Source organism: Neopelma chrysocephalum, unplaced genomic scaffold (assembly GCF_003984885.1).
Source record: "Neopelma chrysocephalum unplaced genomic scaffold, ASM398488v2 Primary Assembly neopelma1_44, whole genome shotgun sequence".
Taxonomy (NCBI): Eukaryota; Metazoa; Chordata; class Aves; order Passeriformes; family Pipridae; genus Neopelma; species Neopelma chrysocephalum.
Genome location: NW_020897703.1, coordinates 14698141 through 14725938, shown reverse-complemented (window position 1 = coordinate 14725938; position 27798 = coordinate 14698141). Strand labels below are relative to the sequence as shown.

At 36.7% G+C, this 27798-nt stretch overlaps 1 protein-coding gene across 13 annotated transcripts in view; it reads left to right on the top strand.

Annotated features, from left to right (window-relative positions):
* The window catches only part of MYO3B (myosin IIIB), a 202899-nt gene that overhangs the window by 23571 nt on the left and 151530 nt on the right, over positions 1 to 27798 (top strand). For 12 of the 13 annotated variants that reach the window (XM_027678607.1, XM_027678608.1, XM_027678606.1 and 9 more), the window contains 6 exons: positions 4703 to 4886; positions 6318 to 6452; positions 9771 to 9875; positions 10139 to 10238; positions 13763 to 13839; positions 23595 to 23740. In XM_027678607.1, the coding sequence (XP_027534408.1) occupies positions 4703 to 4886; positions 6318 to 6452; positions 9771 to 9875; positions 10139 to 10238; positions 13763 to 13839; positions 23595 to 23740 (747 nt within the window). Of the gene's footprint in view, positions 1 to 4702; positions 4887 to 6317; positions 6453 to 7898; positions 7986 to 9770; positions 9876 to 10138; positions 10239 to 13762; positions 13840 to 23594; positions 23741 to 27798 lie in introns of those variants that run through there. The other variant, XM_027678615.1, reaches the window with a different exon arrangement.

Genomic DNA, 27798 nt, shown 5'->3' with positions numbered 1-27798 from the left:
CTCTTTATTTCTAGAGAAATAGATGATATTTAGATTTCTCTGCCATGACGTCAGTAGCTGGTTTTGTGGTCAGTTTATTATGTTTGATCCTAGGATTGGGGTTGTGATTCATGCTGTGATGAACTGGAAGCACAAACAAGACAAGGGAGCAAATATTCACAATGCTTTCATCAGAGCAAGCATCCAAACACAATCCATTGCCACTGGTTATAACTCTGTTCTGGCTCTGTGGCTGATACTGCAAGTCTAAAAGCTTAGATTATCTAGTCCATCCATACAAAGGAAGAAAAAGAAAAGGAAATAATGAAGATACTCCTGAATTTAAAGGACTTTATGTAGACAAAGAGAGTGTATGTAAGCACAATTACTAAAAAGTTTGGAAAGTTGGAGTAAGTGGAAAGGCAGAACATGCTTCCCACTTATATTCTTTCCAGTTCTATTCCTCATTGTCCTGTTTTTTCTTTTATGTTGGCCTAGTGAAAAGATGTGATCAGTTAAAGTATGGGGGCTTTTTTGTTTGTAAATTGTATAGCATCAATAACGGCTTTTGAACGTACTTTTATCCATCTCCTTCATCTTCTTCCATCACTGACCTTTATCCCAAAAAGAACTATGTGCAGCACATTCTACAGTCTCTCTTTCTGAGACCAACTGAGAACACTTAGGGGATGGTGTGTTGATGGATTTTTTTGTATGCTTCATTTCAAAATATTGACATCCTCTTTGTTTTAACCTAGCCAGTGAGAAACAACAGGAGGAGACTAGCAGAGGAAGCTGTTCTGACTATTGATCTTGTGCCTTTTGTTGGTTCATTAATTCCTCTAACAATTGTTTCTGAGGTAGCTGTCTGCGCGTGACCATTTCTAGCCAGCAGAATAGGGGCTGTCATGGGTGGGTGAAGCCATAGCTGATAACGTCAACTTTACTTTCTGAATTCTTCTGTCTGTGAGTTATTAAATTTAGTGTGGGACCAATACTGAGTTCCCTACAAATTGTGAAATACTTTACTTTTGAATTTGACAGTCTCTTCTTCCACGGTATTTGTAGATGCCAGAAGTGTATAAGCCAGCTGTTTCACAAGAGAGACAAGAGTGGTTAGACAAATGGAACATTGCAAAAACTAGCCCTCTGCATGAGTTATTTGTATGGAAACAATATGTTCAATTTCATTTCACTAGGATTGGCTGGTATTGCTATTTGTCCCTGCCAGCTATATTAGAATTCAAAACTCTCTAGTACTGTGTGTCGTGATTGTTGGAAGCACCAAGCTGGAGCGAGGCTCGTACTAATTTTCAAACCTCTACTATCTTGCTGTAAGCTAGAAGAGGGTGTGTGTTGGAATGCAGAAAGAAATCACTGTTGTGTAGGAGTCGAGCGAGGCAGTACAAAAAAGCAAAAGCGCAGTATCTACTATTATTTTCACTACACCCCAGTGCAGAGTAGAGCGGGACAATCCCCTCCCTCGACCGTCTGGTGATGCTTTACCTGATGCCCCCCAGGACACGATTGGCCCTCCTGGCTACCAGGGCACTGCTGACTCATATTCAACTTGCCATTGACCAGGACCCTCAGGTTCCTTTCTGTGGCACTGCTTTCCAGCATCTCATTCCCCAGTCTGTATGCATATGGGGTTGTTGCAAAAGTGGTTGTGTTCATACATAACTTTTCACTGTATAAATAAAAAGTAAATGGCAGCCCGTGTTAAAACAGGGGCATTTTATTTTCTGAAGCTCAACAAATCAGGAAATAGAAAAAGAGAAGCACAAACTCACCTTATAGCTTCAACTTTTTCCTATAATGTTTACGTTTCGTGTTTGTTTTTTTCCTTTTTAATCCAGATTTTAGATTATTGAAGATAACACCAGATACTGTCCTTTTGCTTTTTTGTACTGTAAAATATTCACATCTGTCATAGGAGTGCAATAATGTCATAAGGGCTAAGGGCGCTTTCACTGATGACATATGTAGAGCCTTATTTAGATATGTGTTACTTGAGTCCAACAAGAGGCTGTTTCAGTTGAACCAGAAGAGTTTTATGGTATGTATTTTGCAAATCTGATTCCATGTAATGCATAAACATGCTACATGTAAATGCTGCCATGTTATCAAAATGCACAGAAATACACACTAAAATTTTTCTTCTGTCCTCCATCATGACTCATGTCTGTAAAAATTATGCATTAGATTTTATTTTCTCAACAGTGTCTTCTAGTATAAAGAAATGCTAATGTGTTTTGAAAAATTTGATGTACTGTTTACATATTATTCAGAACAAGAACAGGCAATGACACTAGATTGTCCAGAAAATGATGCATGGCACTCTTTGTACGGATGTAATATTATGTGTCCCTTCAAGAAGCTGTTGAGAATAAATAAGGTTTTCCGTAAAACAAAACAGTCTGTGTGATAGGGTAGCTGTTACAGTGACAGAGAAATAAATATCAGTCTGTCCTTTCTTCTCTTTGTAAGGTTGCATCAAAGCTATTTCCAGTCTATTCTTCCCTGTTTCTTTGCACGTGAACATCTGTAACAATTCTCCTAAAACATTAAAACCACACCTTCAATATGTTGTTGTGTTGTTTTTTTTTTTCATGAGATGCAACTGTTCCCATGTTTGTATTCACCACCACCCTCACCCTGCAAGCAAAACTTGCTCTTAAGTTTGGCTTATCAGGAGCTCCATATCTGTGGCTGCTGTTCTCAGTGCATGTACTACAGTCTGTTCACTGATTTCAGAGAAGTCTTTCACCTGACCTGCCTCTCTGTTGAGGTTCTAAGTGTGTGTGTTCAGAATACTGTTCTTGATTTGTGGCGTATTGATCCGAATACTGAGAAACTGTCTTAATAACTTACATTTTTGACCACGACAGATAAACGACATTGACTCTTGCTTTTTTTTTTTGCCCTCCCCTTATTTTTGCTTCTATTTTTTGTTTTTTTTTTTTTTTTTTTAAAAGACCAAAGCAATTTGATACATTATCTGGGTCCAGCTTCAGTCCAAATACAGTTTTACCAAGGAGGAAAATAGAGGTTTTCTCTTAAATGTGCCTCCCATTGTTTTATATGAGAGATTATACTACTTCTAACCTGACTTTGGTAATAGCCATGTTTTGTGCCTGCTATATGATAAAATACTTTGAGGATATGTAATCATTTTTCTTCTGTAAAGGAACAAAGCATGCAAGTGAGTTTATACACATGCTTCCATTCTGAATATTGTTATACAGACCTGCACTGCATATAGATTTGCTCATAGGTTATTTTCTTCTCTATCATGAATAGAAAGCACAATTTTTTCTTTAATTAGATTGAAGCACTGCTGCTTGAATCCCTATTAATTTATCGGTTTCTGCAACCAGGCTCACATTTCTTTCTGACTAAATTTCTTATGCTGGATAGTTGTCACTTGTGCTAGAAATGGTGAAGAGGTAAGACAGCAGGGTTTTAAAATTATTTCAGGCAGATTTTCATATATCAGAGATGCTTGGAAAGAAGTGGCTCAAGCCTTAAAGTTCAAGTGTATGTTGATGTGCTAGTTCATCCATCTCCAAAAATCAGGAGCTTTTGCAATCAATGAGTTGTTGTGTTCAGTTGCTTTTGTCAAGATTGCACTCTTATTTTTCTCCTGGGTCTCAGACTTTACATCTCCTAGTTAAGCATACAGATAGCTGGTCTACCTACTGACAGCCACTAAACGGGCAAATAATTTTTTTTTCTGAGAGAACCATTAACCACTGAGCTTCCCTAATAATGATTGTTAATATATGAAAGTTAAGTTAATCCCATCTTAAACTTCATCTTTCCTTTCTCTAATTTCAGTTCAGGGACAAGATCTACGTTCTCACTACTTGAAATCCTAAAATGATATTGTTATTTTCCTAATCAACAGAACTTGCCATCTATGTAATTCCAAGGTGGGAAGGAGCTCTTTGCATAGGCTGCAGTGGTCCCTTTGCTGCAGGATCTGCTCAGGAGTGTTTGGAGAAACAAGTCCCCTGACCTGGAGATCTCCTGGACTTGGAGATGCAGTCAGCCAGCGTAATAGATCATAATGCACTGTGACTGACATACAGAGACAAATGCAATTGTTGAGAAAAATCTCCAGTGATGGATGTCACCCCAGTGGTGTACCTGTTCCCTATTTTCAAGTCGGTTTGTATTTTTTTATACAACCAACCCAGTCTTAAATTTATTAAAGTACTTATATGTACCCCTGTTGTAGATAAATAGATATAGTGAGGCATTATACCTACTGAAGACCTGTCTGGCAGTCACCAGGGAGCATTACACAAATATATGTAAAAACCATGACGTGGCTTTTCAAAGCACAAGAAATAAGACCTCATTTCATAAGCTGTGCTACTGCAATTGTGTAAAATGCCCTTTAAAGAGTGTGCAGTAGAGGGAGGGGTTGGATTTTGTCACAACTTGTTAAAATTTGTTTAGAATGGTGCAGTGTGTGGGGCAATGTTTGAAGCAAATAATACATACAATAAAGTAAGGAAAGAGAAGTGGTCCCCAGAGTTTTGTTTCCATTCTTTTCATTGAGTGATCTTACCTTTCTGTCTGGTTTTCATTTGTGATTCTGTCTGCATTTCTTCTCAAATTAGGACAGCATCTGATTTCTTTATCATAAGATGCCGTCTTTAGTACGGAGTTACTTAGGACTTCCCACTCTATATGTGTCTGCTTTGTTTTCCAGGAAGCCATTGTATGGATTATTTCAATATAATTCCAGTATGATTGGACTAGAATCGTTAGCCGATCCCTCAGATACCTGGGAAATTATAGAGACTATTGGCAAAGGCACTTACGGTAAAGTCTATAAGGTTGCCAATAAGAAAGATGGGAGCCTGGCAGCAGTAAAGATTCTGGATCCTGTCAGTGTAAGTAAAAAATATTAAGCTGTAACTTAAGTGTTAATTTAAAAGAATTGTAAACCAGAGTTAAAATGTAAATCAAATGTGTAAGATTTTGAAACGTCCAGAAGGGAACAATTTTGCAGAATGCATGGACAGAAGGAGTGTAGTACCAGAAACTGAAAGATGAGCTTACAATTTCATCATCTTATTTGAGGACATAATTGCCTAGTTTCTATTTTAAGTCTGTGTAATTCTTTTGGTATAAATTTAGTTATCTGTGCTTGGAGCATGCAAGTGAAGAGAAGGCACAGAGAATTTCTCATGGGGCCTGCTATAGCAGGGAAAATAAAAGATACTGTTAATGTTCTTGTTTTATTCTGTGTACTCCCTGGAAGAATTACTTTTCCCGTCACAGAAGCACTGTGAACTTTAGGATATTTTAGAGTTTTATAAGTAGATAATAGTGTGAGGCAATAGTTAAGATAAAAAGTGAAGAGCACATCTCAGATCCTCAGAGGTCTGTGCCAGCTTTGGTTTTAGTGGGTATTAAATACCTATCTTCCCTTGAGAACCAAGGCCCTAGTTTTCAATAGAAGATTTAACTGGCAGCTCTTTAAATGGATTTAGCTGGAGTTTGATCACAGCAGTTGCGCTAAGATATTTACTAAAAAAAGTTATACTTCTGTCATCGATGACTCCTGAAATTCATTGTGGTTTTCTCTTGTATGAATCTGAAGAAGGCACAAGCTTAAATTTTCTAATAATCGCAGTCTGTGCAGTAACAGGGAAGGTTCCATTGCTTGAGCATTGTTCTGAATTGTGGCCTGTGTGCTCATATTAAACAGGATCTTGTAGTTGTCACAGAATTCTTCCATTAATAAATAGCTAGTATCCTTTTCTTATTTTATGGGTGGCTGTTTTGTCTCTCTTTCATTGTTTCTGGTGTATGTCTTTCCTCATAAGAATGTATATGGTTTTACCAATGTCCCCTTCGAGGTTTAGTGAAATTGTTCTCTGTTTAGTCCCATCTGATGACCATAGAAAAAAGAATAAATCAAAGATTCATGTATTTCCATTTAGCTCATGTGTTAAAAGTATGCATGATTAAAACCAGGTTAAAAATCATACATGTGTAAATTTCTTATTTAGACAACTGAGCAAAGTTAAGTATGATTTTTAATTTTCTTGTTTAAGTATATTATGCACTGAAAAAATTCTTGAAGAACAACTGTTTGCTTTACACAGGCTTCACTTTTTTGTATGTAAAAAGAGCAAAAATGGCACGATTTGATGTGCATTAAATTTACAATTTAGTGTAATTTCAACTGCATTAAAGTAAAACCATTTAAACCTACAAACTAATTAGTAAATGATTCTTTTTATCCATGAGAGTTTATTCTTGTTTTGTTGAGAATAACTGTCTTTATATCTTCTATGTGTTTGTTTTTTATATAGGATGTAGATGAAGAAATTGAAGCTGAATATAATATTTTGCAGTTTCTTCCCAATCATCCTAATGTTGTTAGATTTTATGGGATGTTTTACAAAGCAGATCAATATGTGGGAGGACAGCTCTGGCTAGTACTTGAGGTAAAAACATTTTCATTATATTACGTCTTACCTAGAAAATGTGGTTGGGTTTTTGTTTGTTATTGCTAAAGAGTCACAGACTTTCATGATTCTCAGTTTGAGGCCTTTTAGGACTGTTGATAGATGATGTGTGGTAGCCTACTGTTGAAAATCACATCCATTTAAAAGTTTGTTCAATAGGGAATGTCCTTACATTTAATTTCTGTTCAAGTTGCTACATTCTGCCTCCAAAATAAGCAGTTCCTTTTTTTTCTTGGAGGAAACATTAGATAAGACATTTCTCTAAACTTTTGGAAAGCTCAAGCACCTGAGAGGAATGCAAAAGATGATAAAGTAGTAACATGAAGGGCAGTTAACAAATAAGCTGCCTACTGAAAAAGTGAACAGTAAAAGTGTAGTGGGAAAGTCTGTTTTATGGTAATTTAAAACTAGAGGCTGGTTGTTGTTGAAAACGTACCTAATCTTCTTGTTCAGCAGCAATCAGTGTTCTTACAATGTCAAATGTACTTTGGTGGTCTTGTTCCCAGTTAAGTGACTGCCAAAGGTTGTTGCAAGATGAGGATTTCTTCTGTATGCTTTCTAGGCTTAATTGATACAGAACTCTGCACAGACAGTTACTGCTCTCATGGGCAGTAATGGACCATTCAGACCTTTCTCTCTGTCATAACCAGACTGTTAAAAGTTAGGATTCACTTTTTAATTATTGATTGTTTTAGAAATGCCACTCCCTGTTCTTGAATGATGACTGGAATCAGAATAGGGAATCTTTATTTCCATTTTAAGTTAATCCCAACAATACATCTAACTTCTGTGTACTGGAGAAGCATGAAGCTTGAATGAAAAATTTTAGATTGTTTCATCTTAAGTTTCAGTAACTATTAAAAAGGAGCGTGAGTGTTTTTGTTTTGGTGTTGTTTTTTATTGTATGCATGCTGGCATCGTGTTGAGTTTGGGCTTGGTTTCCGGTGTGTTTTCTCTCTAAGTACAAGTGTATTGTTTCTAAAAGATCCATCAAGTGCCATATAACAAAATTTTGTAAAACAAAATCTAGACATACTCTATGTAACAAAATTTATTGTAGAATTTGAGCAGGTTGGTACGTTTGTATAGACTCTGTCAATTAAGTATGTACATTTCGGGTGGTTCTTGGTGCATATTATCCAAAGTTTTGAAGAAATTTGACACTATATGTGTCAAACACTAAATGTGTTTTCCTTATACGGACAAATTTACCAGACAAGGCAAACTATTTTTTGCCTTGGAATTTACATGCAAATTTATGTATGCATAGCAGTTACTTGTTATATTATAAATTAATGACACATTTTCAGTAAAAGGGAATATACAAAGTATTCAGACTTTGATCCCCGAGTCTTTGATGAAATACATTCATTTGATGTGTGACTTCCAAATTTGTAATAAAAAGGTAGATTTTTTTTCCTTTAGGCACAGTTTTGCCATGTTTACTCACTACAAGCAGGACCTTACTTTGATAAATGCCTATGATGAGGAAGGGTAGCAAAAATGGACACCTTAAGTATTTTTATGATGATGCAAGTCTTGGACAATTCACTAAGCAGACTTCCCTACTTTTCCATTTAAATGTGCATCACTCCACCTTTTAAAGTATTGCCGTTAAGTATGAACTGATAATGAAGTTTTCAAATTCATTTTGTCCAAGATTTTTGCTGTCAAGAATAGTGTCACTGACAGCTGCAGGAGTGTTTGTGAGATGTTTTTATTTTCAGAGTCAGTCATTCATTTAACATATGGTACCAAACAGCTGTCAGTCTGTATTACTTTTCAGTCAGAACCAGCTTGGGTTTTTTTTTAAGTTAGGGCGTACTTTATATATTTTTTTTTCAGGCTAGAGATAAGTTTCATAACAGAATCTTTAGCGCAATTAAAGCAATAAATAAAAATCTTTGACATAATGGTTTGTCAGCAAGTGTTTAAACATGGAAAGAAAAACATGCACTTTCATGTAAATACATATGATGATTGATACTGAGCTGAATGCTCCCACCTAATTTATTAAAATAAAAAAATAAATTCGCTAATGAATTCTACTAATGAATTAAAAAATAAAGTCAATTTCCTACAGAACTTACCAGTGTTTTCAGTGAGGAAATTTTGCTTCAAAAACTTATTTACATAAAGGATGTCTTGTTTATCATGTGATCCAGTCCTTTCCATGAACTAAAACTTTCAGTCGAGTGAAATTTTTTGGATACAAGCGGAAGTTAGTAATAAATTAAGGAAAATATTAACGTATCACAGAAATTTGTGATTCAATTGATACACAATTTGTAAAAGCTATTTGAAATATGCAAAACTTGAGAGTTTGCGTTTTCATACCATTCTCCTGATGAACGCTGTAGTATTTTAACTCATAATGTAAAATGAACTTATGTTGAAATTCATGTGATTCTGTATGGCAGAAACGTTGGTAAGGGTGGTGGCTACAAAAACAGGTATAGAAGAGAAAATTGAATGAGAGAAAGGCAGTCACTTTTCCCATGTTTTTTTTTTTTTGGTCAAACAATTGTGAATATTAAGGTAATAAAAGGACATAGAAAGAGGAGGAAGGAGAGAGACGAATACCTGCTTAGAACAGCATGGACAGTAAATTATAGTGGGGGTGAGAACATATTTCCAAGGTTTTTATTTTTGCTTTTTCTCCTCCTCTTTTGTCATATGGCAGCCCATTGGTAGGAAATACTTGCAAGAACCTGCTTTTCTGGATTAGAATATTTCTCTTTTGTTGATAGCACATGGCATTAAATCTGACTATAGAGATATGGCTTCTGTCTGCTTTATAGTGCCTGCCATCAGGAGCATTGATGGAGTGAAAGTTTAAAATGACTGGAATTTGTTGCCTCCCAGTTGTCAAGAACATCAGTCTTTTCTGTCTGGCCTTTTCTTTGCACAGAAGGATTTTTTTGAAAAGGCAATGCATGTATTGTTGGGAAATAATCAAATAATGTAAATTGGATTTATAAATCCTCTTTTAACATCAAATTACAGTCCTGTTCATAACATTTTGATTTTTAGTTATGTTTTATAAACTACAGTTTATAATCTTCAGTTTTCACTTCCCTTCCCCCACCCAGGCTGCTGTGATTTATTAATAACATTGCTAATAAAATGTGTTCTAAGGTGGAGTAACAGGATAAATAATTGCAAGGGGAAAATCTACTTGTCTCCAGACTTGTGGTGCAGCGCAGTTTTGCACAGTGAGTGTTTATAACCTCTTGATGTATAGTATTGAGTAATTGAGAACTTGTTTTTTTTTCCGTCCTCCTCCCCCCTTCACAGCTGTGCAATGGAGGTTCTGTCACAGAGCTTGTCAAAGGCCTGCTGAAGTGTGGCCAAAGGTTGGATGAAGCTCTAATCTCGTACATCTTATATGGTGCTCTCTTGGTAAGGAGGTTCGTTGGGCTTGTAATGACAGCAGAGGGTGCAATTTACTCATCTCCTAGATACATTTTCCATTTATAAAGTATGGTAATGCTGACAGTATTATGTGGGCTATTATAGCAGCAGGGGTTGTGTCAAGGCATGTAATGCAGTGCACAGATGCTTCTATAGAGTATGTGCAGATTGTCTTCATTACATTCACTAATAGTAGGGTAATTGTTTTTAAATAAGGGAGTAAACTTATTTTTGTTACTGCTGGTATATAGGGCCTCCAGCATTTACACAATAACCGGATCATTCATCGTGATGTGAAAGGGAACAACATTCTCCTGACAACAGAAGGTGGAGTCAAGCTCGTTGACTTTGGTAATGACCACTTCCCCTTTGTTTTCCTGATACCTGCAGTTCAGCCAAAGGCATTTGTTTACTTTCCCCTGAGAAGTCAGAATGCCACAGTAAGAGACTTTTTCAGAAGGATACTCAGAATTATTTTGAGAAGGAAAAATGCTGAAGGAAGCTGATTACAGCAAGAATAAAAATTCTAAATAAAAATCAGTAATGGACTTTTAACTTCTAAAAGCTTAAACATAATTTAATAATTTTAAAAGTTCTGAGGTACCATTTTATTTACAAAGCTCTTTTGCATTTCACAAGGAATATCAGTTTCAGGGCAGTTGTCCTCCTAATTTAAATTTAGATATTCTGTCTTTTGCATATGAAAAGGAAACATACTTTCTGAAATGGTTTTGCTAGCCTTAAGCATGTTTTTTCCCTCTGAGCAGAAGGTAAAATAGTCCCTTGGGTCCAAAACCCAACATCCATTTAATTTGTGATTATTGCTGTTGGATTTGAGCACTGCCAGTCTGGAAGCATCATAAGAAACATGAGGGAGGGAGGAAGGAAGGGAAGGAGGGAAATAGAAAGTGATTGGCAATAGAATTTAAGTAATTTCAGCTTTTTTTTTTCCCGCTTGGAACACACACACAGAAAAATAAAGAAATGCTTTAATCCCTCAGATATGTGTGCAAGGGAATGTCAATTTTATTAAAGGTAACAGATGCAGATTATTTGTAATATGATTTATTAATGAAACCCTATAATACATAAAGTAATTGTCATTGAAAATAGTAGTGTGTGAATAACAGATATTTGTTTAGCAGTGCATGAAAGTAAAGAAAAATGTTCACAAAAGAGTGGGGGTAAAATGGCGTGCCAAAAAAAATCTGCAAATACTTTTTATTTTTTAAATCCTAAAATATTTATGTAGTGGAAAGAAAATTTAATATTGATGATGTCATGGTATTATAAATTTAATATAGAAATCTATTGAAGATGCTAAAGTAAGTTGGGAAATAAGAGACTCCTTGGTGTCTTTTAGGGACAGAAATTCATTATTTTGAATGGTAAAGGCAGCAATTAAAATAGTGTAGGGAGAAACATATGGCCTAAAACAAAACTTGGAGTGTGTCTCTGACCGAGTACAAGGGAGGAAGATCCCTTCTCATTTGGGGTAATTTTGGCAGTGTAATCTTTGTTTGTATTCCATTATGGGAAAAGTTGGCTCTTCTCCCCAAAGCAAAATGTTTTTATCAGATGTATTAAAGGCTGCAGCAGAAGCTAAGCTTCCGAAGACACAACTCCAAGTGGCACATTCAAGGAAACTGAGAATCCCAATCTTTCTGGTGTCCCATGGGTCTCTTTGATTCCACATTTGTGTTTCAGGGTTTTTTTCGTTCTTTTTAAATTACAGCAGTAGTACTAGAACATTAAAACAAACATGACAGGATCAGAAAAAAATGTGAGTTAAATCTCAAGTGTTCCCTAATGCTTTATAGTTTAGGAAATGCCAAGAAACGCCCACATAACTGTGGGCTTTCTGACTAAAGAAGCATCATGTGCCAAGCTTTTATTAAGTTGCTATTTTTCCCCGTCTAGTCCAGAACTGTAGTCACAGAGAAGAGATTCTGGAAATGATTTAGGACTGAGTCACAGGTGATATTGTTTGTAGAACTGTTTTGTCTCATTTGTTGCAGAAAGTGAAAGATACGTAGTGCAATTGCAAGGTGTTCAGGAAGAGAAGGGACTTGCAATTCAGAAAGTTAAATGGCATCAAATTGGAGACTATTCTTGCTTCTGCCAGTGTTTCTCTGTGATGTTGGAGGGTCGCATCAAACTCTGTTCCTCATTTCCCAATAGCCAGTTTGAAACATCCTGTCCCCCTTGGCAGAAGAACTACGTGTTCTTGAACTGCAGCTGAGATCTGTTGCAGCTCTACTTGAGGCATGTGGAGTGCCTGAAAACTGAAAGATCTCAGATTAAGTACCCAAACACAGTGGATGCTTTGGATATTTTTAGGTTAATCCCTGGAACTAATAATCCTCTGCCAGTTTGTGGGAATGTTAAGCAGATTTATTGTTTGGTGAGTGGGGAAGGAAACATGTCAAAAGAAAATAAAATAATAATTTTAAATTTAGTATGGGATTGGATATATTAAATAAGTAATGAGAATTCAAATCAGTGGGGTTTAAAAAATTAAATTATGACCTATTCAGTGAATTCTATCCATTCTGTCCACAGAATGAGACACAATCTTGATTTAAAAAGTTCCTTCATACTCAAGGCTGTACGTATGGATATTAGGTCACAGAGAGAGTTACACAGATATCTTTAATTGAGACTTTTCTTTCCTTTATTGCTGACTTTACAGCTTGTTTTTTCAATGTAACACACGTTTCTTCCCTCAATTGCTCTCGACAGCCTAATATATTTGAATAAATGATGGTCACAATGTAAGTCGACCTAAAATGTCTGCAACTTATCATTCATTTATTCTCGTACTCTCTCTCTCTCAACTCTTTGGTATTTTGCACTGTTTTGGAATATCCCTAGATAGCAGCTAGGAATTAAGGTAGCTGAAGAGAGATCACAGTGAAATGCACAGAGGCTTGTTTTATGTCCCAGCCATTAACTGTTTCACAGCAGTACTCAGGAAGTCACTGAAGACTTAAAATTGCACAAAATGGAAAACAAACACAGAATTGAATGTTGAAACCAGCAATCAAATAATTTAACTTATGAATCCCAATTTTTTATTTATTGGCATCAGTCAGTGTGTATATATTTGTTTCTGCCCATTTTTGTCTCTGGGTAATGCCATAGAGGCAAACTAATGTGGTTTTTGTTTTTAAAAAATGTTAAAGCAAAAATATATTTTCAAGTCAATGTTGGGTTTGTGTCAGCTCATTGGAATGCTGCTGAACTGAACTCCATCAATTATATGTTGACCAGAGCACAGAAGATTTGCTGTGAAAGTTCGTTCTGATTTGTTAACATTGTTTGATTGCACCCTAATTCACTCTTTTGGGTTTTTTTCGGTTGTACTTCAGTAGTCCAGCTCCAGTCAGCAAAGCTCTGATCCAAAAGTTTTAAGTATGGGCTTAGTTCCTTAAGTACAAGCTGCAGTGTAAGCTTGGGCTTCTGAGCTTTTCTCAGTAGGGAAAGATTTAAGCAAGTGCATAAGTGTTTTGTTGAACAGGAGCTTCTGCAAATACGCTAGTGAACAAGTTTCCTGCTAATGTTGATCAGGGAGTCAGTTTTTGAAAAGGAAGTTTTAAAGTCAAGTTGTGATATTTAGGTGCCAATTGAATTTTTTAGTTTGAATGAAAGTGCTTCAAACTGTGAGCCATTCACCAAAAATCTCTCAGCAATTCTGAATGAAAACAGCAATCTGATATTAAACAAATAATTCAGTGCAAATGCTGCACCTCCTTTGACCAGGCATTCTGCAGCTGTGCTCCCAGGCTTGGGGTTTGTTTTCCAGATACTTGAAATAAACTGACTGAAATGACAATGAATTTAACACCAAGTTTCTTTGATCTGTTTTACTGCAGGTGTTTCAGCCCAGCTCACCAGCACACGGCTACGCAGAAACACCTCAGTGGGAACACCCTTTTGGATGGCACCTGAGGTAGGCAAATGTGCCTGTCTGAGTTGTCTCCATTCTTTGCAATGCACACTTTGTTGCCACTTTCACATAGTAGGAGAAAAGAGTATCTTTTCTTCCTTCCCCTAAGGCATTGTTTCTGCTTTACATCTGGGCCTCTGTTCAGAAAAAATAATATACTATTAGAGTATACAAAATGGATTTCTAATAAGCTTCGTTATTTTATTCTCTTTAGTGTTTCTGTAAAAGTACAGCAAATCTACAAATAACTGAGGGTCCTTGAAAATGTTACGACTTTCCAGACAAATATTGTATGTATTGAAAATACAGACTGGGAGGAGAAGGAGGAATTCCTTTTTTCCAATCTTGGTATAGGACTCTGCAAAACCCTGACTCAGCTATGTGTTCTTTAATCATTGACTGGGGACCTACACACTTAAACACGTGGACTAGCATAGGTTAAAAAAGGAGAAAAATAATATACAGGTGGCTTAGCCAAGTATCTTAGACCATATTTTTACCTATTACTTCCCAGACATAACCCTTTTCCTTCTATTTCATTTAACACGCTGTTGAACAAAAGTCCTGTGCGTACTTTCCCAAACTCCAGACTTTGGGGTGAAAGATGTCAGTCTTTGCCCTCCCTGCATTAAGGAACAAAAAGTACTTCTGAAATGTATAGATTATAAAATCTAAAAACAAAGATTGAAAAAAGAGTAGTCTTTTTATTTTTAAGTTGTTCAGCCTTTGTAACAGTACAAGTCTTTTCTATTAAAGCCATACAAATTTAGGGGCAATTGGGATGGAATTTGCATGTGTTACAAATGCACACAGGTCTATTTCTGTATGTCAAAGGGTTAAAAGTATTCTTGCAAACATTTGTTTTAAAACATTTTATACTTTTTATACATCTATTTTTGTTGCCAAGGAAGCCTGATTATAGCTGAGCAGAGAAAAGATGCTGCAACGGGTCCAAAATTGATCTCACAGTCTCACAAAGAATAGTTGATATTTTACCATCTCCATAACAACCAGTTTACGTCACAAAGGAGACACAAGATGCCTTAGAAACCACTGTGCAAGCATTATTTATGGAAACACCTCAGTTGGAGACATTTCTAAAATGAGACCTTTATAAAATACTTCTCTAGATAATAATGGACATATTATGAAATATTTTATTGAACTTGGATTAATATAGGTTATTTTTATAGTATTGTTTTGCTTGAATAATGGCCATCAAAGGCAGTAATCATATCAAATTTATTTTCCCTTCTCTCTTGAAAATATTAATTCTCATGTTTAAAAGCCAAAGAGATAAGAAGATATTTTGAGCTGAAAAATTTTGACCTGAAAATACAACACACATGTAAACAAGGTGTGTTCTGTGCACAGCACATCAAACAGGAACAGGAGTAGCTCTGAATGCTTCCTGTTTTGAAAAGATTTGTTGAAACAACCAATCCAGTACCATAAACATAGTAACCCATATCACATTTGCAGGCCTGTGTATGACCTGCAGATCAGGCTCCATAGATGTAGCAAAACAGCTGTAAGGTGCTCAGATATCCATTATACTGTGGTTGAAATGGCTTTTAAATGTTGCATAACACATGTGCTCAAGTCACTACAGTTGCTCTCTTTGTGTTCATATAAATGACAGATTTCAAGTGAGGTGTGAAGTGCAATTTATTTCTGGGGAGATCTTTCTGGTATTTTTAAAATATGCAGCCTGACTTTTATGTGAAAGATTAGGACTGCAATAAGCTGAAAAGCTCTGCTTGGGTAACAGCTTATTAGGAACAGTGTTTTCTAGATGAGACTGTGGTGAGGTCAGTAAACACTAGAAAGGCACTTAACTCAGTTTTTTGCACTCAGTTACAAAAAACTTGTTGCCTAAAGATTTTTGACATTGAGTAGAATTTATGTCAAACCCCAAAATACCATAAAATAACTGGACAGGACTGAAATGTTACTAATCAGGGAAATAGAAGGCATGAAGACTTTCTTTTTTTTTTTTTTAATTAGACTTTTACTATTTATGTGTGAAACATAGGGACCTCAGTCAATGCATAAGGTAACTATGGTATCTCATCTCATGGTGAGAAAGATGGATTTAATCTGGAGGGTGAGAGAAGAGGGGAGATGAGAAAGCTTGCTTTGGAGGAAGAGACTGCAGGAGTGTTTCAGAGTGAAATGAACCTGACAGGGCATATTTTCAAATGTAAACCCCAGGAAAATAAAACCTGAAGAAGAATGATGCAGAATTATTCGATCTGACAGGAATAATTGGATGTAATCAGGAGACAAATATGCTGGAAACTGGAATCACTAAATCAACCTGGGTTAGGAATAGTCTGTAAAATCAAGAAAACCATCATATTTTAAGATTAAGTTTGCACAACATATCAAAGGGATTATATGACATGGTACTTGCAATAGCAACAGTTCATAGGAAAATAGCAGTGACTGAGGGTGGCATAAGGAATGTGTTCAGCTCACTGTTCTTCCTGGCAGCACTCAAAGCAGCTTAACATTTTTGAGTGACTCAAACATCTTGGCTCCTTTTTCCTCATGACTGTGAGGCTTGTTTAGCAGTATCAGGACAAATACAAAAGATCTGTCCTTCAGCATTTGTTTTGAGCCGAGCTTATAATTAACAAAAATTTTTCTGAAAAATGAAAATACAGGTAAAAACTGGGCTTTGAGGAAGCAACAGGAACCTGACAAGGATAAGTCAGTTTGAGAGCAGCTTTAAAGTAGACTCAGTGAAAATCAATAACTGCTGCTTAACCTAATTACTGTTGTCTCACGCTTACAAACACAGACTTGCAGAAACTGAAACACTGAATACAGGTATACTAAGAAAAGATAAATAGGGCAGGATAGTGTTAGTATGTTTAAAGCTGCCTGTTGCCAAACAAGTTACCTAAAATCTTCTTCTAGTATGCAGAAATAAATTGTGTTGTATGCTAGCAGGTTGAATCAGATTTGAAGCTTTTGAACTTCATTACATCTGTACATTTTGAACTACTTTACATCTGTAGTCCCAAACCTTAACATATCTTGTTTTCTACTTCCAGTGCATAACTAACATTTGAAGAAAATCTAGTTCGAATAGAATTGCAGTTTTCTTTTTCCACAAATACAATTAGGTTATCGCTGTCTAGCTGGAAACTTAACGCTTGAAACAAACAGTTAGGATATCACAGAATAACAGAATCGCAGGTTCAATTAGATTGGAAAAGACCTTGAGATCAAGTCCAACCTATGACTGAACACCACCATGTCAACCAGACGATGGCACTAAGTGCCACTTCCAGTCTTTCCTTAAACACCTTTAGGGACAGTGACTCCACCACCTTCCTGGCAGCCCATTCCAATGTCTAATCATATTTTCTGAAATTCTTCCTAATGTCCAACCTAAACCTCCCCCAGCACAGCTCAAGACTATGTCCTCTCATCCTGTCACTAGTTGCCTGGGAGAAGAGGCCAACCTCCGCCTGGCTACAACCTCCTTTCAGGCAGTTGCAGAGAGTGATGAGGTCGTCCCTAAGCAGCAGGACAGCACCAGTGAGCTCTCCCTGAAGAGCTAGGTCTGGCAGAATGCATCATCTCCTCCTTTGCCTCCAGGAGAGCTTACCTCCACATGGGCTAGCATGGCAGGATGGGGTTGAAAAGTACATGGCTACTGGAAGGAACCTCAGGGAATGTTGCCAGTAACCTTGATAACATATCCATAGTCTTGTGAAGGGATGTGGAGGAGTTGCAGATGCTTCTGTTTTGTTCTAACAGCTATGGAGGGGTTGTAAAGCTTTCATGTTGAGTGTTTAAAGATTTAAAAGACAAATCAAAACAACAAGCACAAAACAGCAGAGAAAAACATTTCAATACCACACTGCTCTGCACTGAGATCCCTACATGAAATATGTTTACTTATGAGGCTGGAGTTGCCTCTTAGTTTTTGCAGTCTTTGTGAAAGACCATTTACAGATCTGTATGAGGTGTACAGTGTATAAACTTAAATCTCAGAAGTAAATCTGTGGATCAGAAGCAAAATGTGTCTATTAATATGAGTAGTGTTGAGTCTGTGATGGTCTTGTGGTATAAAAACAAGATTTGTGTGCTTGAAAGCTTATGTGTTTTTCCTCACTGTATCATTTGGTCTAATAAAAGGTATTTCGCTTCCCTACAAATCTAACCTGCTGCTAGAGCAGTCTAGTGGTCTCAGGAATAGTTCACTTTGGTGAGTTAAAAATAAAAATTGATTACTCACAGTTGTTAAAATTTGACTACTTGACGTGTTATTAATTTATAATGAGTCAACATTAATTGTGATAATTACTTATAAGGCTTATTTAAAATATTAACTACTACTTTGGTAGTAAAATAAGTACTACTTATTTTGGTAACATTTCTAACAATGTAATCATTTTCTGAAACACCATGGAAAAATTTCTATGATGATACTAAATAAAGAACTGAAATCCAGAGAAGAAAATGCAGGAATATGAAACAAATTTGAATCATAAATTTGCTTTTTCTTAATTACATGAATGTGCTTGAGGGGAGGGAGGGAGGGAGGGAAGGAGGAAGTGAGGGAGAGGTAGAGGTAGATAGATATCGCTTTGGTCTGGCTAATTCAGTATCCTCAGTGCTGCTAAATGCTGTCATGAAAGACATTTTTGGTTTCGGTGTGTAGGAATTGGAAGAATATTTAATATTATATTTCCAATGTAAATAAATGAAGTTGGGTTGCGTAGTGTCAGGTGGAGCACAGAAACTGAGTTGATTTTTTCATTTGACTGGCATAGCTAGCCATTTTGTTCTCCTTGCAGCAAGGGTAGCATTTTTGTGCCCCGTTCGTTTTACATACGCAGTGCTTTTCAGCACTGTGCTCACACGCCACATAAGCTGCTTAGTTGACTACGTCAGCAGAGCACACACTGCCTCACTTCAGGAGCGTCAGCCTTTCTGACTCCAGCCTCCTTCTGTGGGTGGGTCCCCAGCACTCCGTGTGTAGCAGTCGTCTCCAGGGAGCACATCTGTACTGCTGTTGTTAGTATTGTGTATGCTGGCAGCTCTGCTTTTGTACGTGCACTGTATATACTGAGGCAAAGTGAAAGTAAGTTCACTTCTAATAATTCTGGGTAAACTTGAAAGGGTTTGATGTATTTTGCTTCAGCTAAACATACCTATAGCTTCCTCCCTCTGCATGGGTCAGTATGACCACTGCACAAATAACAGGTAGTTCTCCATATTACTTGTTTTCCTTCTTTTAAATCCACCTTTGATCTACTTATGTGCTTGATGAAGTTCAAAGAAATATTTGTATTGATTTCAGAACATTGATTATATCCTCAAATATGAAGTGTTCTTGTCAGAGTGTGAATCATCTTCTGTATCTCTGTGAATTTTTTGTTTCTGAACAAATTATAAATCACACAGAATGCCTAGGCACTGACTTCTCTTAATCTCCCTGAGTCCCTGTGACCAATTTGTTTATGTATTGTTTTTTACAGGCCTGTGAAATCCCCTTCACTTCATTCTGTACCAGTGTTGTGACCCTCAGCACAAATAGTGTTGAGAACTACCATAACACTGTCTGTTTCTCCGTGTGGTGTTTAGGTGCTTTTCAACCTAACAGCAGTGTAGCTGGGTATGAAATCATAATGAAAGTACAACTAAAACAAAAAGTGACAGCCTGTCTCCTTAGCAAGCCAAGCCACTAAGTGCGTGTAAGCAACCCATGCTGAAGTGAAAGACTTGGTGCTTATTACCATGGTGTTTACTAGCAAATCTCAAGATGAACTACATCACCCCCTGAAGCTTTGGCATGAACATAATGTTTGCAGCAAAGCAAACTACCTCTTCTGTTTTATTTGTGCAAGCAGGGGAGGATTTTGCTGGATACAAAATTGGTACAAATGTGATGTCTTTGCACAAGGAAGAAAAAGGGAGTAGCATGTTCTTCAGTTTCAGATCATTTCTTTTGGGCTCTCTGTCTTCATGCCCCACTGGCCAGAGCAGGCATCAGCAGTGCTGAGTGGTGCTCTCAGCTCCAGATCTCCAACCAAAAGGAGAGATGTTTCAAAAAAAAAAAAAGTATCTCTGAGTTCCTGAGAGACACAGGACCATAATAAAAGATAAGTCAATAGTATATTCACTTTTTATATTTTGCTTTTTGAGATTTTTTTGCTCTGCAGGGAGTAACAATAGTATTCAAGGAAAACCAGGACTGAAGCATTCCCAAGGAGTTGGCTGGCTGGTAAACTATGACTTAGAAAACACTTTCTTCTTCACATTGCAAAGTAGAATGTTCTCTGCTAGCCAACATAGAAAGCAAACTGCTGGTGTGCACCTTTCATAACGAAAAAAGCTGTAAAATTTGTTTCTTACTTTAAAAATTAATGGCATCTGTGTTTCTCTAAGGGGTGCATAAGTTGGTAAGATTCTAGTAATGAATTCAACAGAAATGGAAAGCTTGTTTCAAACCAGAGTGATTGTTAACTTCATGTACACGCTGCATACTTGGCGAAGAGCAGTTCATTTTGTATCTTTACTGTGAGGCTGATCTCACTATAGTCATGCTAATGGTCTAAAATATAGTGGTTTGCATGGTCCACAGGCTGAATTTTTAAAACAAAAGAATGCATATTAAAGGAAATATTTTTCTAAAATAGTGACTGTAGCTTCTGGTAATAGAATGGGGAGAATGTGATAGTGTTTAATTCCCCTTGGTTAGAATGCCAGTGTTTTGCCATAGTGTCGTTTTACTGCCAGGTACCATATTTCCTGGGGACCCCTGGTGGTCTAGTGGTTAGGATGCGGCGCTCTTACCACCGCGGCCTGGGTTCGATTCCCGGTCAGGGATACTCCCCCGGGCAGATGGAGCTCGTTAGCCCTGTGAGGCCATCCATCTATGAGAAGGACACTCTAAACAAACCTACGTCCTGAGGACCTCACTGCCATTGTCCAAGCTTGCTTGGCCCCGGCAGATGAACCTTAGGATTAAAGGGTGGGCTCAGTTCAGCGCAGGCTGTGTCTCACCTAAAAAATCCATTGCGCAGGCTGGAAAGGTAAGAGACCTTTCCCAAAATCTTCGTTTGTGAAGACTGGCCATACCATATTTCCTGGAGGTGTAGCACAAAGATACTTTATACATTCCTTTCTCTTTGGTAGGTAATATATTGTGAAGCTGAGAAAAGATTTAAGAATTTTTTCTCTTTTTTAAAACAACAGTTGCAGCATACTTTCTTTTCCCCATCCATTATGAATGCAAAGAATGTCAGAACATTACAAACATTCTGACTTTCATTATTTTAGTGTACCTTGTTAATCTTTCAGAGATTAAGATACACAGCAAATTTTGTTATCATCCTGTAGTTAGAAGCAATTGTGATGTGCTTATAGGGAAAAAATCATGGTGTCTTTGAATGTGGGAGACCAGCTATGTGTGTGGCACTGCTGAAAAAGTCCAGTGTGACCTTGAGCAGGACCTTCTTCTCCTTCTCTTGAAAATATATTCCTCTGCATCATAAAGTCTGAGAACAAGCAGACAAGTATTTGCAAAGGACTCACCACACTGATGACAACCAGGCAACTTCTGAGGTATTTACTTCCAGGAAATGGACTCTCACAGCTTTTTAAGTAAGCAGATAAATATTTTTCATGTGTTAAGAAAGGGAGGATAACACAGTGCATTTAATTAGCCACATATGGATAAGCTTCCAAGTTATGGCCTTGGAAGCTGACTTGGATGATTTCTCTTCTTTTGTTTTTTTGAGGAAGTGTCATTGAATATACAGATGATTTTGGGAACTGTATAAAGAAACAAAAATAATCAAGAAATACAAGCTTCCTCTTTAATCTGTGAGCAAAATTTCAATGGTGACCCATTTAGAATGTATTATTTAAGTATCTCTGATGGATCTCCGCATTGACTTTCTTTACAAATTTTTGCATTTGATTTCTTCTCTCTCAGACATGAAAATAAAATTATCAAAAAGACCTCTGAAACAGGGGTGGTGGTATAAAGCACTCTGCTTGAGTTGTGTAAAATCTGTCTACTGCACAGTAAAACTCATCTTTTTCAAGAGTTAGAGCGATCTCTGGGATGAGATCAAGGCTATAATGAACATTTTGAAGAACTAAAAAGTATTCCAGAGCTTTCACTTAAGGCATTCTGTTAAGGGAGATGGGAAAATGATATTTGTGTGACAATTTTGAAAAACACTGCATTAGTTAACAAAACTCTGCCTTTTCAAGTTTAAGAAAAAAATCACCTGAATCCTCTTTTGCAGTGCTTACTTCAATTTTTCCTCATTATTTTGGCATACTAACTGGAAAAATTGAGGAGAAAGAGAGATCTCAACAGTTGTCAAAACTTTGCCAGAAAATTCGTGAAAGGTCCTAATTTTTCTGGACTGATTTGTTCTAGGAAAAAAAAAAGGAATTAATTGATGTGCAACTTTAATGCATTTCAGTATTATTTTAACTGTGTTCAACATCCCTGATTTTGGATAAAATAAATGATGAGTGCACCACAGTGCATGAGTCCCAAGTAAAAGATGGACAAGTCCTATGGGCCTGTTGGATAAAATCACTACCAGAGGGAGGAATGCCTCTGTTAGGTGCAGTTTATGGAGAAAGTAACTAAGAGGTTAAACTGGAATCAGCAGCTTCTCCAGGAAAAGTTTTTTTACAGCAGCTTCTCTGCCAGCAGCTTCTCTGCCAGCAGCTTCCTGGGGTGCTGACTTGCATGTTGGCATCTCTGCAAAGTATTGTCCCAAACTGAAGCCCTAACAAAAGAACTCAGAAGTAATACAGAATTTATAAAAAAATAAAATCAAATCTCTTCTAGAACATAGGTACAGCCATTATCTTAAGTACAAATTACTAAAAGTACTTTAAAAACTATGAAAAAAATCATGAAAGCTGATAATAGCAATATGCAAGGATCTGACAAATTTTCGAAGCAGGTGGTCTAATTGTTTAGATTTGGGAAGACAAACTTGAGATAGAATGCCGAATCAGGATAGAATAAAAAGCAGTGAAGCTGCAATTTTTGTCTGCTCCCTTTACAAAGATAAGGGCTAAATTAAAACTTTAGTTTGAATCTCACATTTAGATGCGGAATTGTTTTCACGTTATATGAATAGTTAGCTTATTAGAATGTGATCAGTGGGTTGACTGGAAGTGTGTATCAAGTTTGTGAAGTAAAACAGTTCTGATGTCCAAGGAGAGATTCCTGTTAACTTCAGTTTTTCTTAGACAAGATACTTGGTACGTTAATTCTGATTTGTAAACTACTCAAATCTAGTAAATACAAACTAAGAAAAAAAAAAAGGCAGACGTGACTGATGTAACATTCTTATCTAAAAAACAGCTGTGCCAATTGGTCTATCCTCATGAATAGTCATAGGAGTTAATAACATCAGTAAGAGTTCTCTGCTATTATAATAGGTTTCTGTAAGAAGCACTTTCAAAAACAAAATATAGTAGCAATGTTCTTTGTATAGATATTTGAAGCATCCTGTGGAGCTTTAATGTATTAAAAAAAAAGATTGTTTGAAAGACAACAAACCTAAGAGAAGTTCTAATTTAAAGTTACCTTTTTGTGGTGTTTCTTCTAACTGGGATATATAGGCAAAGATATGGATTTGAAACCTACATAGCATTTTAGATATGACTCAAAAAAAGTACTTTCATGTCACACTAGGAAGGCACGAACTGTACATTAGGTTAAAACATTGTTTTCTCTGCTTCTTCTCTGATAGGTCATTGCTTGTGAACAACAGTATGACTACTCATATGATGCTCGATGTGACGTATGGTCCTTGGGAATAACAGCTATTGAACTGGGGGATGGAGACCCTCCTTTATTTGACATGCATCCGGTGAAAACCCTTTTTAAAATTCCAAGGTATGGCACTAGATGGCTCTCTTCCCTCACTAGTTTGTTCAAAGGCAGTCTAGTGAAAGCAGAAATATTGAAAGATGTTTGTGCTTCAAATCCTAAGAATCTCTCCTACAAAAAGATGTTAAAAAGCTAAATGTTAAAGATTTTTATTTTTTTCAGCCTGATTTCTACAATAATTCATATTTAAAATTCCTTGAAATGATAAAGACTTACATATTTATTTTATTCTTATCTTAGAATATAAAATCATATTTTATCCAGGTACCTCCCTTAAAAAGTAGTTTTCTTTTCTTGTATACTATGAATGAAAACAGTTATTTCAAAAGTAGAAGCCAACACATATAACTAGGGGAATTTTAAAATGTTATTCCCCTAGAGTCTTAGACTTGTTTTCCTATGAAAGAAAAACACACAATTTTGACAATGCTATGAAGCAGTCTGACAGTTTCAGCAAGCTGTAGTCATAATTTATTTTTTCAGATACCCAAGGATGTTAAAATGTGAAGATTTGGATTGTCATATATGGACAATCCAGTATGAATGATACTGTATTGGATAGGAAAAAGCAATAGAAATTCCCTCTATATATAGTCATGTAAATTAGCTGTATTATTTCATGTTGTTTACTTTTGGTTTCATCTGTTTTCATTTCATTGACTCTTCCTGAACAAGTTCAGATGGACAATGTAAAATAGAGTTTAAAAACAGAAGAGTTGTAATAATAGAAGAAACATAGAATTCGTCTGTCATTGATTAGACTGGCATATACTTGTCTTTTCCCCATTTTGGTTCATGAAGAAAGAGTCATCACTGACTGATAACAGTTTAAAACCTTCAGCAATAAAAGTGTTTGACCTTTTGTTATCTGCATGGTTATCATAGACTTTTAAATTTCCTTCTGATTGCAATTTGCATTTCTGATTAAGTCTATTTATATGCAGATGCAGTTGTGCTGGGTTCTGCCTCATATAGTTATCTCCTTCTACCCAGCTCAGACCTGAACTGCCACCACTCTTTCCAAAATTATTCATACTGAAGCAGTGGTTCATCTTGCACAAGTGTAAAACAGGTCCTGGCAGGTAAGGCAGCAAGGGAGGCTTCAGATTACTAAAGCAATATCTATAAATTTTATCAATGCTCAGAGCAGTCATACATAAGTCATACCAAAGGTAACAGCAAGCAATAGGAAGATACATAGAATAGGGTATATAGAGTCTTTGATTTCTATCTATAGTGTACCACTTTCTCTATTTGTTGTTGCATCTCTGTATGACTTAGCAAAACAAGGGAAAATTATCGTTCTGATTAATCAAACAATGGGTATATTTACCAAATAGAATGGTAGCAACTTTAAAGAGATATTTTCCTCTGCTGTGCGTTATATGAGCTATAACCCTGGTGCTGCTAACTGTGCATGCATATTAAATGGACTATGATGAGTGCTGGATGGCAGAAGGGCCTGGGGTGTAGGAGATACAGCTTCTTTCCTGGTACTTCTTTGAAGTCAATTCAGAGGGATAGCAAATATGACAAAAAGGTGCATTCCCCTCTTAGAGTAGTTTGACAGTTCAGAATTAATCTCAGTGCAGTTCCTGATCTCAGTGCTGAAATGCACACATTTTTAACAGCATTTTTAACATTAGCATTGAGGCTCTTCTCAGGTTGAAAGAGGCTCTTCCAAGCACTGGCTGTTAGAGTGCTCAAGCAGTGACATATAGAAGCATTGCAGCTCACCTTCTGAGACTGTTCAGTCCAAAATCCTCTAAGCCTAGGGATCTGGCATCTTTACAGTTTCTGCTTTTGTGATGGTATCTGTGTCTGAAGTTATAAATGCAAATATTAAGCTATTTGATGATTTTTAGGTAGTTAGTATCCTTGACTGTCATCTCTGAATTTATCCAATACAAATTCTTATCCACTGTAATATCTAGTAGCAAAGAAGCCTACAGGGTAGCTATATTTTATTGGAAGAACTCTTGTGTGCCACTCGCTAGCTTTATTTAGTAACCCCTAGCTGCCCTGTGAGAAGAGGAAAAGTACAGTCAATCCCTATTTCCCCTCTGTACATGACAGTGTCATTGTAGGATCCAGTCAAAAGAAGAGGAACCTTTCTGTTTCTTTTTTCTTTTTAGTTTTCTTTTTCATTATTGCATCTCTGCTCTCGAGTGAAGTCTGGAGCTTACAGCTTCTGAGGTATATACTGATAAAGAGCTTCTCTAAGCTAGATTTTGCTTTCAGCTGGTAAATGGCCACTAGCAGAAGATTACCAGTTTCCAAAATGATCTCACAACTGTAATTTGCTGTTCATACCACTGGAGTATACAATGGAGCCAAATACTAATGTATGCACTGCTAATTCTAGGATTCCAGAGGTATTGTAAGACTGGACTCAGGAAGCAATATAACCTTATATAATTCCAGTCTTGTGTATGTACCCATATTCTTAATTTCTGACAAAGACATATAGAATTTAGGTTGTTGATAATAGCTCCTGTTTCTGACAGGGTTTGATGTAAAACTGACAAATTAAGTTTCAAGCAATTGTTAAATGTACTAAATGCACAAATACCAAGTGACACCAATGCGCCTTGCACAGTTATGGTGTGACTTTGCTTCCCTACAGTCAAGCTCCGTTTTATCTGGAAGTGCAAAAAGCTTCTGCAAATAACGAGCAATAAATGTAATGGGTAGTAGCAAGCAATAAAAATAAAAGGATATTGATTCATTGGTTTATGTATCTGGTTTCTGTATGTGTTCTCCCAGGATAATTTTTGTTTATAGGGCTGATGAGACTTCGGAGAAGAAGAGGTGACATTGCTGTTCACAGTAAATGACACTTGGACATCAGTCAGGCAGAGAGTTATCAAGAATTAGTTCCTCGTTCCCTTATATTCTTGACTCCACTAGATCAATATCTTTCTATTTATACTGTCTTCTGTGGACTAGACTGGTCTGTTTTCTGTGCTACTGGGTTTTTTTACATTAGCAGAAAACTTTGCAATAGTTTTCAAGTTTAGTTATCAAGCACTTGAAACTTATTTAATAATCTGTTTTCATGAATACTTAAAAGTGTAAGTAGTGGCAAAATTGCCAAAACTAGCTACAGAAGTCTCTGTGTGTGTTTCTCTAGGTTTCTTCCATTCTCAAGTAGTTAAGTTTCTGTATCAGTTTAGTCATTGGCTTTTTTTCCAGACACAGCCAGTAAGTGTGCTGTTAGCCTTGGCATTGAGTTTCAACATAGTGAGCTGGGCCTTCATCTTTAAAAGAGTATAATTTAAATCAATGAGTCTTCACTTTGACTTGATAGGATTTGAATCAACCATTAGATGAATGATTTTATACGTGCAGTCACAGCAGTTACATACCCCCAGGATTTTTGGAGATATCTTCTTGTGTAGAAATCAAGTCAAGGATTTCTGTTAAACTTACTGCCTCCAGCTAACATAGATTCATGTCTGCATTATGCAACTTGGAGCAGGGATGGACTAAGCTCCAGACTGAATAGCTCAGAGGTCTGCAAAGGAGCACATCTGGGGATACACCATAGGATCCCAAGATGGATTATATGGTGTTGTGGGAAGAGGAGGCTTCTTATGCCCATTTAAATTCAGATTTTCATTCATTGAGTCAAGCAATGAAAAATGGGATTAGAGACTGAATTTATCTCAACAAAATACCTTATTTCCAGAGGATAAGGGAATCCTTGGACATCACTGAGTGTCTCAACTTGAGCATGAAAAGACAGGTGATCCCACTGTGCTGCACTTCCCTCAAAACCTGACCAGTGTTTCCAAACAGGAGATGCTTGATGCTAAGAGATTTTGAAAACATGATTTTTTTTTTAAGGTGTGTATGTATTAATTTCATACTTTTGATGACATGACCTTAACTGTGGGCCAGATGCTTAAGCATCTTCCAGTGGTTAAACACCTTTCTTGTCCTACGGAAAATGTATTGTCTGCAACAAATATCTGATAGCAAAAGTAGAGTGAAAAAGCAAATGCCAGTTAATTTTTAAGTCAGATACTTCATTAGACTCTGGGCCTTATTTCTGTATATGT